The sequence below is a fragment of the Eretmochelys imbricata genome, chromosome 13 (genome assembly GCF_965152235.1).
Source record: "Eretmochelys imbricata isolate rEreImb1 chromosome 13, rEreImb1.hap1, whole genome shotgun sequence".
Taxonomy (NCBI): Eukaryota; Metazoa; Chordata; order Testudines; family Cheloniidae; genus Eretmochelys; species Eretmochelys imbricata.
Genome location: NC_135584.1, coordinates 33,627,117 through 33,645,713, shown reverse-complemented (window position 1 = coordinate 33,645,713; position 18,597 = coordinate 33,627,117). Strand labels below are relative to the sequence as shown.

Genomic DNA, 18,597 nt, shown 5'->3' with positions numbered 1-18,597 from the left:
ACTTAGGACGGAAGAATCCAATGCACCACTACAGACTAGGGACCGAATGGCTCGGCAGCAGTACTGCAGAAAATCACCTAGGGGTTACAGTGGACGAGAAGCTGGATATGAGACAACAGTGTGCCCTTGTTGACAAAAAGGCCAGTGGCATTTTGGGATGTATAAGTAGGGGCATTGCCAGCAGATGGAGGGATGTGATCATTCCCCTCTATTCGACATTGGTGAGGCCTCATCTGGAGTACTGTGTCCAGTTTTGGGACCCACACTACAAGAAGGATGTGGAAAAATTGGAGAGAGTCCAGCGGAGGACAACAAAAATGATTAGGGGACTGGAACACATGACTTATGAGGAGAAGCTGAGGGAACTGGGATTGTTTAGTCTACAGAAGAGAAGAATGAGGGGGGATTTGATAGCTGCTTTCAACTACCTGAAAGGGGATTCCAAAGAGGATGGATCTAAACTGTTCTCAGTGGTAGCTGATGACAGAAGAAGGAGTAATGGTGTCAAGTTGCAGTGGGGAGGTTGTATATTAGGAAAAACTTTTTCACTAGGAGAGTGGTGAAACACTGGAATGCATTACCTAGGGAGATGGTGGAATCTCCTTCCTTAGAAGTTTTTAAGGTCAGGCTTGACAAAGCCCTGGCTGGGATGATTTAGTTGGTCCTGCTTTGAGCAGGGGGTTGGACTAGATGATATCTTGAGGTCCCTTCCAACCCTGATAGTCTATGATTCTATGATTCTATGATTTCTTCCTAAAACTGTTGCCCCCAAGGATATTACGACATGGCGATGAGGATGGGATTCCTGTGCTGCCCCAGCAACAGATGGAAGTAGAAATCAAATTGCAAAAAAACCCTTTTTGTTGTTGGAAGGGGTTGGAACTGACTTATTTTCACTGACTGTGCAAACTGAAACTAAAACCATGGCTACACTTATCGGGTCTCAGGAACCTTTTCAGGAGACTATAGTGCAATGGCACATAGTGGTGGAGCCAGTTATAAAACCCAGGTCACTGTTTTGTCAAATTCAAATTCTTTTGTCAAATTTTATAACAATTAGCATATAAGATACATGTGTATGGGCCAGGATAGATACTCTATCTATCTATCTATCTATCTATCTATCTATCTATCTATCTATCTATCTATCTATGACATTAAATCCAGAATAACCAGTAATAATAATAACCGGGTCGCTAAACTGACTTAAAGGAATAATATCTGTACATGTAAATTAGTGGCAGGCTGCTATATAACCTTGGTCCAGACTCTAGAGGGAGACAGGGTTTTCTGCACATAAATATTGCATATTTACCATATGGCACCACATTCACAAAGCTCTCTGACATCTTACTGATCCACCACAGAGGAGAGATTGGAGGCAGCATGATTGCAGCATGCATGGACACTCCAATTGCCCCCAGCAATGGGACAAGTTTCTAGAGCTGAGGAATGTCAACCCTGTGCTATAAATCTTTTCACTTTAAGTTTCAGGGAGAATGGATTAGGGCATAGAGTCAAAATTCAATCATCTGTGAGTCCTCGGACCTCATTGTGACTCATGTGTGTTGCTCAATTAACTTCACAGGAAGTTTGCCTCAGTAAGAATTCAGTGAGTCCCTCAATGTGTGACACTGACTTTCCCAAGGATTTTGGGGTTGCCATACGTGTCTGTCATGGAGAGCACATATTGGAGATGCTCTTTCCAGCCTGTTGTAGAATTATGGAAGAGCGATGGATGGATGGCAAAGAGGAGCAATCCCTATTATCGAATGTGATAGATGGGAAAGTTCAGGGTGTGCTGGAGAAACAGAAAAGCTCGCCCCAGATTCCACCCACAACCCTGTTCTTCCTGATGGTCACAGTGCACAATTAACTTTGAACTATTCATGCATTGTGGTAAGAGGATCACACCCTAGGAAGGGCATGGAGATGAAGAGGGAACAAAGATACTCAGCATTCAGGAGGAGGAAGAGAGAAAAGAAACATTTGCCTTCTCTCATGCATGCAGAAAGGGTAAGGGAAAGCCTGAAATGTTGAAGGGAAGAAGGAATAGGAAAAAGGTAATGAAGGTCTAACTTCAGCGGAGACATGGGAGATACAGGAGGAATGACTGTGCTTCCAAGGGGGAAATGAGGCTAATGGAGGGTCTCCTATTACCAGGGTTCCCCAGGCTGGCTGCCCTTTTACAAAATCTGCATTCTATATAAGAACATAAGAATGGCCATACTGGATGACACCAAATAGCCCAGTATCCTGTCTCTGACATTTGCCAATGTCAGGTGCCGCAGCAGGAATTAACAGAACAGGTAATCATCAAATGATCCATCCCCTGTCACCAGTCCCAGCTTCTGGCAATGAGAGGTTAGGGACACTTCAGAGCATGGTTTTGCATCCCTGTCCAACCGGGCTAATAGCCACTGATGGACCTATCCTCCATGAATACATCTAGCTCTTTTTTGAAACCTGTTATAGTCTTGACCTTCACAAAATCCTCTGATGGAGAGTTCCGCAGGTTAACTGTGCATTGTGTGAACAAATATTTCCATTTCTTTTGTATTAAACCTTATTAATTTCATTTGGTGAGCCCTAATTCTTGTGTTATGGGAAGGAGTAAATAACACTTCCTTATTTACTTTTTCCATACTGATCATGATTTTATAAACCTCTATCGTATCTCGCTTATTAGGGTATGTCTTCACTACGAAATTAGTTCAAATTTATAGAAGTCAGTTTTGTAGAAAATGTTTTTATACAGTCGATTGTGTCTGTCCCCACACAAATGCTCTAAGTGCATGTAGTTGGCGGAGTGTAGTACCGAGGCAACCGTCGACTTCCGGAGCGTTGCACTGTGGGTGGCTATCCCACAGTTCCCGCAGTCTCCGCCGCCCATTTGAATTCTGGGTAGAAATCCCAGTGCCTGATGGGGCTAAAACATTGTCGTGGGTGGTTCTGGGTACACATCGTCAGGCCCCCGTTCCCTGCCTCCCTCCGTGAAAGCAAGGGCAGACAATCGTTTTGCACCTTTTTTCTTGAGTTACCTGTGCAGACGCCATACCACGGCAAGCATGGAGCCCGCTCAGCTAACCATCACCGTATGTCTCCTGGGTGCTGGCAGATGTAGATTTATAAAGATAGATGAAGTGGATCAAAACAGGAAATAGACCAGATTTGTTTTGTATTCATTTTCTCCTCCCTCCCTCCCTCTGTGAAATCAATGGTCTGCTAAACCCAGTTCTGAGTTCTATCCTTGAGGTTTTGAGTTCTATCCTTGAGGGGGCCATTCAGTTTCTCACAAAGCCACCCACTTTGTTGATTTTCATTCCCTGTAAGCCAACCCTGTAAGCCATGTCGTCAGTCACCCCTCCCTCCATCAGGGCAACGGCAGACAATCATTCCACGCCTTTTTTCTGTGCAGATGCTGTACCACGGGAAGCATAGAGCCCACTCAGATCACTTTGGCAATTAGGAGCACATTAAACACCACACGCATTATCCAGCAGTATATGCAGCACTAGAACCTGGCAAAGCGATACCGGGCGAGTAGGCGACGTCAGCGCAGTGACAGAGTGATGAGGACATGGACACAGACTTCTCTCAAAGCACGGGCCCTGGCAATGTGGGCATCATGGTGCTAATGGGGTAGGCTCATGCGGTGGAACGCCGATTCTGGGCCCAGGAAACAAGCACATACTGGTGGGACAGCATAGTGTTGAGGGTCTGGGACGATTTCCAGTGGCTGAGAAACTTTTGCATGTGTAAGGGCACTTTCATGGAACTTTGTGACTTGCTTTCCCCGCCCTGAGGTGCAAGAATACCAAGATGAGAGCACTCCTCACAGTTGAGAAGCGAGTGGCAATAGCCCTGTGGAAGCTTGCAACGCCAGACAGCTACCGGTCAGTCGGGAATCAATTTGGAGTGGGCAAATCTACTGTGGGGGCTGCTGTGATGCAAGTAACCAACGCAATCAAAGATCTGCTGATATCAAGGGTAGTGACCCTGGGAAATGTGCAGGTCATAGTGGATGGCTTTGCTGCAATGGGATTCCCTAACTGTGATGGGACCATAGACAGAACCCATATCCCTATCTTGGCACTGGAGCACTAAGCCAGAGAGTACATAAACCGCAAGGGGTACTTCTCAATAGTGCTGCAAGCACTGGTGGATCACAAGAAACGTTTCACCAACATCAACATGGGATGGCCGGGAAAGGTACATGACGCTCGCATCTTCAGGAACTCTGGTCTGTTTCAAAAGCTGCAGGAAGGGACTTTCTTCCCAGACCAGAAAATAACTGTTGGGGATGTTGAAATGCCTATAGTTATCCTTGGGGACCCAGCCTACCCCTTAATGCCATGGCTCATGAAGTCGTATGCAGGCAGCCTGGACAGTAGTCAGGAGCTGTTCAACTACAGGCTGAGCAAGTGCAGAATGGTGGTAGAATGTGCATTTGGACGTTTAAAAGTGCACTGCCGCAGTTTACTGACTCGCTTAGACCTCAGCGAAACCAATATTCCCACTGTTATTGCTGCTTGCTGTGTGCTCCACAATATCTGTGAGAGTAAGGGGGAGACATTTATGGCGGGGTGGGAGATTGAGGCAAATCGCCTGGCTGCTCGTTACGCACAGCCAGACACCAGGGTGGTTAGAAGAGCACAGGAGGGCACAGTGCGCATCAGAGAAGCTTTGAAAACCAGTTTCATGACTGGCCAGGCTACGGTGTGAAAGTTCTGTTTGTTTCTCCTTGATGAAACCCCCCGCCCCTTGGTTCACTCTACTTCCCTGTAAGCTAACCACCCTCCCCTCCTCCCTTCAATCACCGCTTGCAGAGGCAATAAAGTCATTGTTGCTTCACATTCATGCATTCTTTATTAATTCATCACACAAATAGGGGGATAACTACCAAGGTAGTCCAGGAGGGGTGGTGGAGGAGAGAAGGACAAGGCCACACAGCACTTTAAAAGTTTAAAACTTATTGAATGCCAGCCTTCTGTTGCTTAGGCAATCCTCTGGGTTGGAGTGGCTGGGTGTCCGGAGGCCCCCCCACCGCGTTCTTGGGCGTCTGGGTGAGGAGGCTATGGAACTTGGGGAAGAGGGTGGTTGGTTGCACAGGGGCTGTAGCGGCAGTCTGTGCTCCTGCTGCCTTTCCTGCAGCTCAACCATACGCTGGAGTACATTAGTTTGATCCTCCAGCAGCCTCAGCATTGAATCCTGCCTCCTCTCATCACGCTCCTCTCATCGCGCCACCTTTCAGCTTTAGCCCTCTCTTCAGCCCGCCACTTACTCTCTTCAGCCCGCCACCTCTCCTCCCGGTCATTTTGTGTTTCCTGCATTCTGACATTGTCTGCCTCCATGCATTCGTCTGTGCTCTGTCAGTGTGGGAAGACAGCATGAGCTCAGAGAGCATTTCATCGCAAGTGCGTTTTTTTCGCCTTCTAATCTTCGCTAGCCTCTGGGAAGGAGAAGATCCTGTGATCCTTGAAACACATGCAGCTGGTGGAGGAAAAAAAAAGGGACAGTGGTATTTAAAAAGACACATTTTATAGAACAATGGGTACACTCTTTCACAGTAAACCTTGCTGTTAACATTACATACATAGCACATGTGCTTTCTTTCCAAGGTCGCATTTTGCCTCCCCCCACCGCGTGGCTAACCCCTCACCCTTCCCCCTCCCCATGGCTAACAGCGGGGAAGATTTCTGTTCAGCCACAGGCAAACAGCCCAGCAGGAACAGGCACCTCTGAATGTCCCCTTAAGAAAAGCACCCTATTTCAACCAGGTGACCATGAATTATATCTCACTCTCCTGAGGATAACACAGAGAGATAAAGAATGGATGTTGTTTGAACGCCAGCAAACATACACTGCATGCTTTGTTCTACAATGATTCCCGAGTACGTGTTACTGGCCTGGAGTGGTAAAGTGTCCTACCATGGTGTATAAGGCTGCCCTCCCCAGAAACCTTTTGCAAAGGCTTTGGGAGTACATCCAGGAGAGCCACGAATGCCAGGGCAAATTAATCATTAAACATGCTTGCTTTTAAACCATGTATAGTATTTTAAAAGGTACACTCACCAGAGGTCCCTTCTCTGCCTGGCAGGTCCGGGAGGCAGCCTTGGGTGGGTTTGGGGGGTACTGGCTCCAAGTCCAGGGTGAGAAACAGTTCCTGGCTGTCAGGAAAACCGGTTTCTCAGCTTGCTTGCTGTGAGCTATCTACAACCTCCTCCTCCTCATCATCTTCCTCATCCCCAAAACCTGCTTCCATGTTGCCTCCATCTCCATTGAAGGAGTCAGACAACACGGCTGGGGTAGTGGTGGCTGAACCCCCTAAAATGGCATGCAGCTCATCATAGAAGTGGCATGTTTTGGGCTCTGACCCGGAGCGGCCATTCACCTCTTTGGTTTTCTGGTAGGCTTGCCTCAGCTCCTTAATTTCACACAGCATTGCTTCGGGTCCCTGTTATGGCCTCTGTCCTTCATGCCCTGGGAGATTTTTACAAATGTTTTGGCATTTTGAAAACTGGAACGTAGTTCTGATAGCACGGATTCCTCTCCCCATACAGCGATCAGATCCCATACCTCCCGTTCGGTCCATGCTGGAACTCTTTTGCAATTCTGGGACTCCATCATGGTCACCTCTGCTGATGAGCTCTGCATGGTCACCTGCAGCTTGCCAAGCTGGCCGAACAGGACATTGAAATTCAAAAGTTTTCGGGCCTTTTCCTTTCTACCTGGCCAGTGCATCTGAGTTGAGAGCGTTGTCCAGAGTGGTCACAATGGAGCACTCTGGGATAGCTCCCAGAGGCCAATACAGTCTAATTGCATCCACAGTACCCCAAATTTGACCCAGCAAGGCCGATTTCAGCGCTAATCCCCTTGTTGGGGGTGGAATAAGGAAATCGATTTTAAGAGCCCTTTAAGTTGAAAAAAAGGGCTTCATCGTGTGGATGGGAGCAGGGTTAAATTGATTTAATGCTGCTAAATTCTACCTCAACTCCTAGTGTAGACCAGGGCTTAGTCATAGAATCATAGAATCATAGAATATCAGGGTTGGAAGAGACCTCAGGAGGTCATCTAGTCCAACCCCCTGCTCAAAAGCAGGACCCATCCCCAATTAAATCATCCCAGCCAGGGCTTTGTCAAGCCTGACCTTAAAAACTTCTAAGGAAGGAGATTCCACCACCTCCCTAGGCAACGCATTCCAGTGTTTCACCACCCTCCTAGTGAAAAAGTTTTTCCTAATATCCAATCTAAACCTCCCCCACTGCAATTTGAGACCATTACTCCTTGTCCTGTCCTCTTCCACCACTGAGAATAGTCGAGAACCATCCTCTCTGGAACCACCTCTCAGGTAGTTGAAAGCAGCTGTCAAATCCCCCCTCATTCTTCTCTTCCTCAGACTAAACAATCCCAGTTCCCTCAGCCTCTCCTCATAACTCATGTGTTCCAGACCCCTAATCATTTTTGTTGTCCTTCGCTGGACTCTTTCCAATTTATCCACATCCTTCTTGTAGTGTGGGGCTCAAAACTGGACACAGTACTCCAGATGAGGCCTCACCAATGTCGAATAGAGGGGGACGATCACGTCCCTCGATCTGCTCGCTATGCCCCTACTTATACATCCCAAAATGCCATTGGCCTTCTTGGCAACAAGGGCACACTGCTGACTCATATCCAGCTTCTCGTCCACTGTCACCCCTAGGTCCTTTTCTGCAGAACTGCTGCCTAGCCATTCAGTCCCTAGTCTGTAGCTGTGCATTGGGTTCTTCCGTCCTCAGTGCAGGACCCTGCACTTATCCTTATTGAACCTCATCAGATTTCTTTTGGCCCAATCCTCCAATTTGTCTAGGTCCCTCTGTATCCTATCCCTCCCCTCCAGCGTATCTACCAGTCCTCCCAGTTTAGTATCATCTCTTTTCCAAGCTGAAAAGTCCCAATCTGATTAATCTCTCCTCATTCTGATGCTGCATCACTATGTCCTCATCACATAACAGCACCACGGCACCACTCTTTGGGGGTTGGACTAGATGACCTCCTGAGGTCCCTTCCAACCCTGATATTCTATGATATTCTATGGTTCTATAGCACAGCCAATGCAAAGCAAAGCCTTAGGAACCATAATCATATTGGCCCTCTCTGCTGCTTTATCTCATGACCAGTCAGCCCAGTCTCAGTTTTTCCAGCCCCCACAGATTGAAGCTGTCCATTCTAAACCCATACCTCTATCGGATGCCACAGAAAACCTTGTGTTTTTCCAGAATGGTGACCTCTTATCCATGTTACCAAGGTGGTTCAGGTTACTTGGCAACGCCACAGTAGATTCTATTTGGAAACAATTCCCATGTGGGCACCAAAGCATATAGAGGTGATTGCAATGCAGCACATGGGGAATGGTGCTGCGAAAGTGATAATCTGTGTCTGTGCAGCTGCATTAGGTAGGACCTTATATAGGGACATTAAACAATCAAAGAAGAAGAAGAAGATACCTGTCCTTTGGTATCATTCTCCTCTTATTTACCCCAGTTTGGAGCAGTTCATCTCTCTTGGCTTCAGTGTAGCTATTCCTGATTTATAGTGGGGTAAGTGGGAGAGGAATTGTTTCCCTATCAACTACTTAAAATGCTTAAATCTTCATGCATTTTCCATGTTAACCCAGTTATTGTAATGCATTTTCCATGTTAACCCAGTTATTGTAATGCACTTTTAAGTGAGCACATTTCTTTATATTTCTTGATGTGTTTATAATTTATTGACTTCCCCCACAAAACAAAACTAGAATAGAAAGAAGACAAAAAAGAATGGAAAATTCAAGGATTTGGATGGGAGGCAAAAAGAGGGAGGTAGGTGGGCACGGAGGGAAAAAGAGAGTGATATCTCAGTTTTCATCTGTTAGTGATTAATCAAAGGCTTTTAAAAGTTAGAGCTATTTCTTCCAAATTTGTCTGAGGACCTTCTTCTTCTAAATGTTACCTGATCTTTAGCTGCCCTGTCAGCTAGGTCACTGTGTCAGGCTTCTAACCCTGGAGGCAATCGGCTAAGTCCTTCGCTAGGAGCTGAAAGCCTGTTCTGTCCCACAAGGGTAATTTGGAAACTCATGTGTATTAAAAAAACCCAAAATGGATGAGACCTAAAAAACTGGCCAACAACAGACTGTGAGTCCCACTGACAATGGATCCTGGAGAAATGCTAAAGAGAAAGAGTTCTGAGCCATTCTTGTAACTCTTTGCATCATCTGATACAGACTCAATAGACAGTCTGGTGTTCAGAGTGATGTTTGGGGTTATTGTGTGTACTAGTGAAGCTGTGTAGTTGTTTGTGCCGATTTATGCATAGATTGTGTTGTACTGGAACGTTTGTTTTGATATTTGTGTGGTGTTAATAAGGGATTTGTGTTTTGGTAGTGAGCTATGTGTGATTAGGTTTACTGTGTACGCTGGTTGAGTTGCTGCGTGAGTAGCTGTGATGATTTGTGGGGGGGGTTCTGTTATGCTGGCAGATTTGAGTTAATCTGTGTGTGTGTGTGCTGCAGTGAGAGGCTATGTGTGTTTCGGGTTATTGTGTGAGAAAGTCGTTTTATTGTGAAGGTGGTTGTGAGGGTGGTTGTGCAGATTTGTCAGCCTTCTTGATATCATCTGTTATAAACTCACGTCTAGTTAGATATGCGTTAGATTCTGTTTTGTTTAAATGGCTGATAAAATAAGTTGTGCTGAATGGAATGTATATTCCTGTTTTTGTGTCTTTTTGTAACTTAAGGTTTTGCCTAGAGGGATTCTCTATGTTTTGAATCTGATTACTCTGTAAGGTATTTACCATCCTGATTTTACAGAGGTTATTCTTTTACTTTTTCTTCAATTAAAATTCTTCTTTTAAGAACCTGATTGCTTTTTCATTGTTCTTAAGATCCAAGGGTTTGGGTCGGTGTTCACCTATGCAAATTGGTGAGGATTTTTATCAAGTCTTCCCCAGGAAAGGGGGTGTAGTGCTTGGGGGGATATTTTGTGGGGGAGACAATTCCAAGTGGGCTCTTCCCCTGTTATTTTTGTTACACACTTTGGTGGTGGCAGCATAAGGTCCAGGGACATAAGGTAAAACAGTTTGTACCTTGGGGAAATTTAACCTAAGCTGGTAAACTTAGGGGGTCTTTCATGCAGGTTCCCACATCTGTACCCTAGAGTTCAGAGTGGGAAAGGAACCCTGACAACTTATAATTCCTCTTCTTATTGCCTTTTATGTTCCTTGCTAGGTGCAAGTCATTTTGCGCCTTACCTTTCAGATTGTGGCCCTACATCCTTGTAGTATACTTTTCTAGTCATCCTCATCTAATTGTCCATGTTTCCACATTTTGTACAGCTCCATTTTGATTTTCAGGCTTAATATGCTTCAGAATGAAACACAGTCATAATCTTCTTTGTATGGATTGTCACCAAGTCAGTCACAGAGAACGGTTAGAATTTCAACCTATTTGCCCCATTTTTCCCATTGGAAATTTCTCTCTGTGGCAATTTGTTGAATATGTTCCATTGAAATAACTTTCAACCTTTCACAATCCTCAACTTCTGCATTCGGTCAAAATTCTAAGATGGGCTAATTATCTTCTGGCTGGCCCCAGTTCTGCATATCATGTTCCCACTGATCCTGCACCCACTGGAAAATTGCTAGATTCTCCTTACTAGAGCATACACACCTCTCTAACTGTGTGCATGGGTTGTGTGCCACTGTGTATGTGTGTAACTATTCCAAAGTCTTTGTCTGAATTCTGAAATATTGGGTTTTAGCTGTAGGCTTGATTTTTTTAAGGCACTGGGTTCATGAATAGGGGATGAGCACTGATTGGCATGAGTACTCTGTACTTACCACTTTTTAGGAATGTGTATTTTTCCAGTATCAGCCCTGTTTTTGTCAGATTATTTAAGCAGGTCCTGCCTTATACCAGGTCTCTCATAGAAGGGCTTAAGTCTCAGGCTTTCTTCCTACTACATACTCCTACTCTTTGTTTCCTCTCTTTTAACCAGTTAGTGATCTACGAGAAGACCTTCTTTCTTATCCCATGATCACTTACTTTGCTTAAGAGCCTTAGGTGAGGAAACTTGTCAAAGATTTTCTGAAAGTCTAAGTATACTATATACACTGGTTTCAGAGTAGCAGCCATGTTAGTCTATATTCGCAAAAAGAAAAGGAGTACTTGTGGCAGCTTAGAGACTAACCAATTTATTTGAGCATAAGAGTATAGTTGGATAGGTTAACAATATTGCTGGGTGGGTTGAGGGAACCATTGCTGTGGCCCCTTGTAGCATGTAGTAGTTTAGAAAGTTTAGTGTCCTTTTTCTTTTGTAGAGAAGCAAAGTGTGCGTTGTAAATGGCTTGTCTAGTTTTAGTAAAATCCAGCCACGAGGAAGTTTGTGTGGAAGGTTGGTTTTTTATGAGAGTATCCATTTTTGAGAGCTCATTCTTAATCTTTCCCTGTTTGCTGTAGAGGATGTTGATCAGGTGATTCCACAGTTTCTTTGAGAGCGTGTGGCACAAGCTGTCAGCATAGTCTGTGTGGTATGTAGATTATAATGGATTTTTTACCTTCAGTCCTTTTGGTACGATGTCCGTCTGTTTGCATTTGGAAAGGAAGATGATGTCTGTCTGTGTCTGTACAAGTTTTTTCATGCAGTTGATAGATTTCCACTCCATACGGCTAAATGCAGTGCCTTGCATAATGACAGGTTTCAGAGTGACAGCCGTGTTAGTCTGTATTCGTAAAAAGAAAAGGAGTCCTTGTGGCACCTTAGAGACTAACCAATTTATTTGAGCATGAGCTTTCGTGAGCTACAGCTCACTTCATCGGATGCATACCGTGGAAACTGCAGAAGACATTATATACACACAGAGACCATGAAACAATACCTCCTCCCACCCCACTGTCCTGCTGGTAATAGCTTATCTAAAGTGATCATCAAGTTGGGCCATTTCCAGCACAAATCCAGGTTTTCTCACCCTCCGCCCCCCCCAACACACAAACTCACTTTCCTGCTGGTAATAGCCCATCCAAAGTGACCACTCTCTTCACAATGTTAATCAAGGTGGGGCATTTCCTGTACAAATCCAGGTTCTCTCACTCCCTCACCCCGCTCCAAAAACCACACACACAAACTCACTCTCCTGCTGGTAATAGTTTATCCAAAGTGACCACTCTCCCTACAATGTGCATGATAATCAAGGTGGGCCATTTCCTGCACAAATCCAGGTTCTCTCTCCCCCTCACCCCCCTCCAAAAACCACACACACAACTCACTCTCCTGCTGGTAATAGCTTATCCAAAGTGACCACTCTCCCTACAATGTGCATGATAATCAAGGTGGGCCATTTCCAGCACAAATCCAGGTTTTCTCACCCCCCCCCACCCCCATACACACACAAACTCACTCTCCTGCTGGTAATAGCTCATCCAAAGTGACCACTCTCCCTACAATGTGCATGGTAATCAAGGTGGGCCATTTCCAGCACAAATCCAGGCTTTCTCACCTCCCCCCCCGCCCCCCGGGAACACACACACACACACACACAAACTCACTCTCCTGCTGGCAATAGCTCATCCAAACTGACCGCTCTCCAAGTTTAAATTCAAGTTTAACCAGAATGTCGGGGGGGGGTAGGAAAAAACAAGGGGAAATAGGCTACCTTGCATAATGACTTAGCCACTCCCAGTCTCTATTTAAGCCTAAATTAATAGTATACAATTTGCAAATGAATTCCAATTCAGCAGTTTCTCGCTGGAGTCTGGATTTGAAGTTTTTTTGTTGTAAGATAGCGACCTTCATGTCTGTGATTGAGTGACCAGAGAGATTGAAGTGTTCTCCGACTGGTTTATGAATCTTATAATTCTTGACATCTGATTTGTGTCCATTTATTCTTTTACGTAGAGACTGTCCAGTTTGACCAATGTACATGGCAGAGGGGCATTGCTGGCACATGATGGCATATGTCACATTGGTGGATGTGCAGGTGAACGAGCCTCTGATAGTGTGGCTGATGTTATTAGGCCCTGTGATGGTGTCCCCTGAATAGATATGTGGGCACAGTTGGCAATGGGCTTTGTTGCAAGGATAGGTTCCTGGGTTAGTGGTTCTGTTGTGTGGTATGTGGTTGTTGGTGAGTATTTGCTTCAGGTTGGGGGGCTGTCTGTAGGCAAGGACTGGCCTGTCTCCCAAGATTTGTGAGAGAGTTGGGTCATCCTTCAGGATAGGTTGTAGATCCTTAATAATGCGTTGGAGGGGTTTTAGTTGGGGGCGGAAGGCATTTCACTTTGCAGACAGTTCCTTTTAATGTACTTTGAGCTAGCATCCTCATTTTTGTGCAGTTCCCCCATTATTGTTAAGTTTTCTATTTTTATAGCCTCTCTAATGTCCCTGAGCATTTCACATTCACCATTGTGGTTAGGTGGTCGTTAGTATATCCCTACTGTTCAAGCATGGAATTTCTATCCATAGAGATTCTAGTGTACAGTTTGATTCATTTAAGATTTTTGACTACATTTCACGCTACTACACTTTCTTTCACAGATAGTGGCATTCCCCCAGTTGCATGAACAACTCTGCCATTCCTATTCATTTTGTACCCTGGTATTATTGTGCCTCATTGATTATCATCATTCCACCAAGTTGCTATGATGCACCTGCTGATTTTTGCAAGCCCTTAGTTTAAAAACTTCTTTACAACACTTTTAATTTTACATGCAAGGAATATGGTGCCATTTTGGTTTAGGTGAAGACCATACTTCCTGTATAGGCTCCTCCTTCCCCAAACAGTTCCCTAATTCCTAATAAATCTATACCCCTCCTCTCTATACTATCATCTCATCCACTCATTGAGACCCTGAAGTTCTGCCTGTATAACTGGCCCTATGGGTAGAAATGAAAATGTTTCGGAGAATGCTACCATGAAGGTCCTGGACTTTAATCTCTTAAATACCTGCTACAATTTGGGCTGCTGTAACTCTCTTCTACCTTTTCCTATATCATTGGCACGTACGTGGTACACTTCCCCAGCATTTCTCCTAAACTAGGTGTGTCGAGAGATCCACAACCTTTGCACCTGGCAGGCAATTCACCATGCAGTTCACCCAGTCATCACAAACCCAACTATCTATATTTCAATTATCTATTCTTCTATTACTATCTGTATTACTATTACCTGGCTCTTCTTAGTAAATGAGGATCTCCCCCCGCCCCCCGGACAGGTATACTCAGGCCAAGAGAGTATCATGACATCATCTGGCAGGAGGGTCCCAACTATGGGTTTCTCTCTGCTCCACTTTGGTGTTCTCCTTCCCCAAGACTTCCATCCTCCTCAACAGCACAGAGGCTGTCAGACTGGGAGTGGAACAGCTCTGCTGTGCCCCGGAAAATCTTATCTATGTACTTCTCTATCGCCCTTAGTTCCTGCAGGTCAGCCACTCTGGTCTCCAGAACCCATACTCGGTCTCTGAGGGTCGTAAGCTCCTTGCACCGAATGCACACATACCCCATCTTCCCACAAGGCAGGTAATGGTACTTGCTGCATTCAGTGCAATGAACTGGATAGCCCCTACTCTGCTTCTGGACTTCTGCATCCATTATTTTTTCTTTTGCAACTTTTTTTGTTGGGTATTGTTTCTCTGTGTTTTTTGGGTGGAAGGGGTGAGGGAGGGCATATTGATCTAAGATTAGAGAATGCTAATCAGGTGTATCTAGCTCTCTCACTCCATCTCTAAACTACCTCACAAACCTCCCTTCTTTGCTGCTCCTGGTCACTCCTGGTCGCTCTGATCACTTAGGAGCTGGCTTTTTAAACTCCTGTTCTCCCTGAGTAGCTTCACCTTCTGTTTAAGGGATAATGGGTGCTAAACGGTCTAGGGATCAAAGCCTCGTTAGGAAGCCTCCAGTAGTATCTATCAGGCCCCTAGGCTGAGTACACAGACCCCCCCAAATCCCATCCCCACAAGAAAAAACAGACCATATGATAATATCAGTCAAGTAGCAAACACAGAACAAAGAAAGAAACTAACAGGAAACAAACTCACCAGTTTAGATTAATGAATGCCCCATTGGTGTCTTTGTTGGGCCAATTCCAAATATTGGTCAAAGGGAAAACCTAGCTTCAAACAGGTTCAATTACTTTCTCAAAACAGACACCAGATTCTTATGACTGGATCAAGCCTCTAAATTCCATGTGCTGCTGACGTACTTGGATATGGGCAACATCTGGCCAAGGTTCCTAGTTCTCAAAACTCCCACTGTTTCACCAGGTGTGAGACATTCAGTGTTGATGGCCCTTGATAGTGTTGTCACTGCTACCAAGGCATGACTTTCCCATGACTCATTCCATGTTTCCTTCTACAAAAGAGTTATTCCCATCCAGGATGATGGTTCCAATTCGAAATGACATTGACAAAAAAAATGGACTGATAAAACAGACATAGACATGTTCCCCAAAATGTCACAGCCACCTTAGCCAAGGAAGCATTGGCAGAACTCCTTAATCTAACTATGCATCCTAGATTCTTCCACATGGTATCTCAGCACCAGATGTTCAAAGGGATTGAGTGTCCAATCTGCAGGTGTAGGTACATGGATAATTTTCGAAGTCTGGCAGTTTGGAAAATATTACCCATAAATTTTAGGCACTGAAAGCTCTCAAAAAGAAGGTTGCAAATCCTTGCCAATAAATAAACCTACTCTCTGATTCCCATTAGGAGACATATGGGAGAGATCTCCCTGTAATATGGGGTGGGGGGAAAGGAAGTGTCTAAAAACACTGTGTTTTTAAACAAAAAATTAAAGCCATTTCTGCAAGATTGAGGTGGAAATATGACATTGAGGCCTATTTATTTTTTCTTCATAAAGTATATTGAGAGTTATGCATGGTCACACAGCAGTTTGCTAACGATGAGAAGTTATAAGGCAAACTCACTGACATAACTAGTAAAATTTTGAATAGTATCTTCAGTATCATATCTCCATTTTACACAAGAGCATGTAAGCACATGTAGACAGCTTTTCTTTTCTAAATTTCAGGTCACATTATGAAAACAGTAAGTGGTATCATCATCAACTATTATATAATGGAGGGAAGAGAGGCACAGCGAGAGGAAGTGATAAACGCAACGTCAGGGAGTGAAGCAGCCAATAATAAACCCAGGTCTCTGGAGTCAAATTCTTTTGACCACTCCACTGGAATATGGTGGACTCCGCAGTGTAAATGTGGGTAAATGAAGTATCAGCCCAGCAATAGGATTTTACTGAGGTTTCCTTATGAAGCCAATGGAGTGACATTTAATTCCCCTTAATCTACAATGATAACCTCAGACATTGTGGTTATAGTAATACAAAAAACATGTTCAGGAAGCTGAAGGTGAGATGTATTCAACCATAGAGATACCAGGCAGTAGTTACATTTCCAATGTCAGTTCAATTTTACCTTTTTTAAAAAATTTGTACCCCAACTGCCTCCACCCTCTGGAGTCTTGACTCAACTGTTGGGATGGCTACCATCAAGGAGAAGCTGGAATAGAAAATATGACTGTTTTGTAATGGACGTTAGATTCTTAATTGCATGATTTCTTTTATTTCCCCTAGATGAAGCTGACATCAAACATACACGAGGGAAATCAAACGACCATCACGGAATTCATCCTCCTGGGATTTGGGGATCTCCCTCAACTTCATATTCTTCTCTTCCTGCTGTTTCTAGTGATCTACATTGCGACCATGGCTGAGAACATCCTCATCATTGCACTACTTGTGGCTGATCAGCACCTTCACACCCCCATGTACTTCTTCCTGGGGAACTTGTCCTGCTTGGAGACCTGCTACACCTCCACCATCCTGCCCAGGATGCTGACCACTCTCCTGACTGGGGACAGGTCTATTTCTGTTATGGGATGCATCATTCAATTTTATTTCTTTGGTTCTCTGGCAGGGACAGAGTGTTTGCTTTTGTCTGTGATGTCCTATGATCGGTATTTAGCGATATGCAAACCTCTGCATTACGCAGCACTTATGAATGGCAGATTGTGCCTCCAGCTAGTGGTTGGGTTGTGGATAGGTGGATTTATGTCTGTTTCCATCTTTATATTTATGTTGTCACAATTAACTTTCTGTGGCCCCAATGAAATTGACCATTTCTTTTGTGATTTTCATCCAATAACAAAACTCTCCTGCACTGACACCTACATGGTGGAAGTTGCTGGTTTAATATCTTGCTCCATATTCACATTGCCTCCATTTCTATTGACAGTGACATCCTATGTTTGTATCATCTCCAACATCCTGAGAATCCCTTCCAGCACCATGAGGCAAAAGGCTTTTTCCACATGCTCCTCTCACCTCATCGTGGTGACAGTTTTCTATGGGACATTGACCCTGGTGTATCTGCTATTGGACTCTGATGCACTGAGGGACCTGAACAAAGTGTTCTCTGTCTTCTATGGAATCCTGACGCCTTTGGTCAACCCCCTCATCTACAGCCTGAGAAACAAGGAGGTAAAGAAAGCCTTGAGAAAATCTCTCCTTAGATCTTTTGTCTGAAACTTGTCTTTTTCAGGAATTCAAAATGTTAACCTAATATATATGTGATGTTGCAGTCTATATGATTTTATGAAAATATCCTAATGAGTGTGAATATAATGTAACTTGAATATGCTTCATGCAAAAGGTCACTTGTAAGATATCATTTATAATCTACTGAGTGTGGTCATCCTACTTGTATAAATGTATCATTCATGTATCTGAAACTAGAAATATGAAATATAATTCTGAGGTCCTATTGTAATTGTGCAAATTGTGGGCCATTAATGGTGGTTTGGAACCTTGATGGTTCCCATCAACTAGGACAATTGTTTGTAAATGGCTCTGTTTACTTGCAAACCTTCCTGTGAGTCAGGCCAGGAAGAGTGAAGGCTTGGGGTCTCACAGGACATGTGACTATGTCACCTAGTACTGGAATCCATCTTAATCCTGGTGCTTTTCCATTTAGAAGGAAGGGTGTGGACCCAGAGAGACAAAAGATTCCTGCCTTGTGCCAAAGCTTTGTAAGGGGGCGGAACAGAAGAAAGGAGGTTCCAGTCATGAGAAATCCCCTAGTTACCACCTGAGCTGGAGCTAACAAGATCTGTACAAGAGAAAGGATTGGGTCCAGACTAGGAAGGAGTCCAGTCTGTGAAAGAAGCTTATTGAAACATGTCTACGGGTGGAATTTTATCTGTAATCAGTTTCTTAATGTATTAGGCTTAGACTTGCGTGTTTTGTTTTATTTTACTTGGAAACTTTCTTTGTTCTGTCTGTTATTACTTGGAACCACTTAAATCCTACTTTTTATTCTTAATAAAATCACTTTTGCTTATTAATTAACCCAGACTCTAGAGGGAGACAAGATTTTATGCACATAAATGGTGTATATTTACACAATGGCACCACATTCACAAAACTATATAGATGGGAGCCAGCATGGTTGCAGGACACTCCAATTGCCCTCAGCCATGGGACAAGTTTCTAGAGCTGAGGGATGTCAAACCTGTGCTATACATCTTTTCAAGTTAAGTTTCAGGGAGAATGGATTAGGGCATAGAGTCAA

The 18,597-nt window shown here is 44.2% G+C and overlaps 1 protein-coding gene across 1 annotated transcript; it reads left to right on the top strand.

The window, feature by feature from the left end:
* The first annotated feature begins 16,601 nt into the window (after positions 1 to 16,601).
* On the top strand, positions 16,602 to 17,552 carry LOC144273837 (olfactory receptor 11A1-like). The gene has a single exon (XM_077832534.1). It carries the CDS (start codon positions 16,602 to 16,604, stop codon positions 17,550 to 17,552), a length of 951 nt encoding a protein of 316 aa, XP_077688660.1.
* Positions 17,553 to 18,597: the final 1,045 nt, after the last annotated feature.

Bases quoted from the DNA above. Each gene is read 5' to 3' on its own strand.
- LOC144273837 (XM_077832534.1), top strand. From the start codon at position 16,602: ATGAAGCTGACATCAAACATACACGAGGGAAATCAAACGACCATCACG.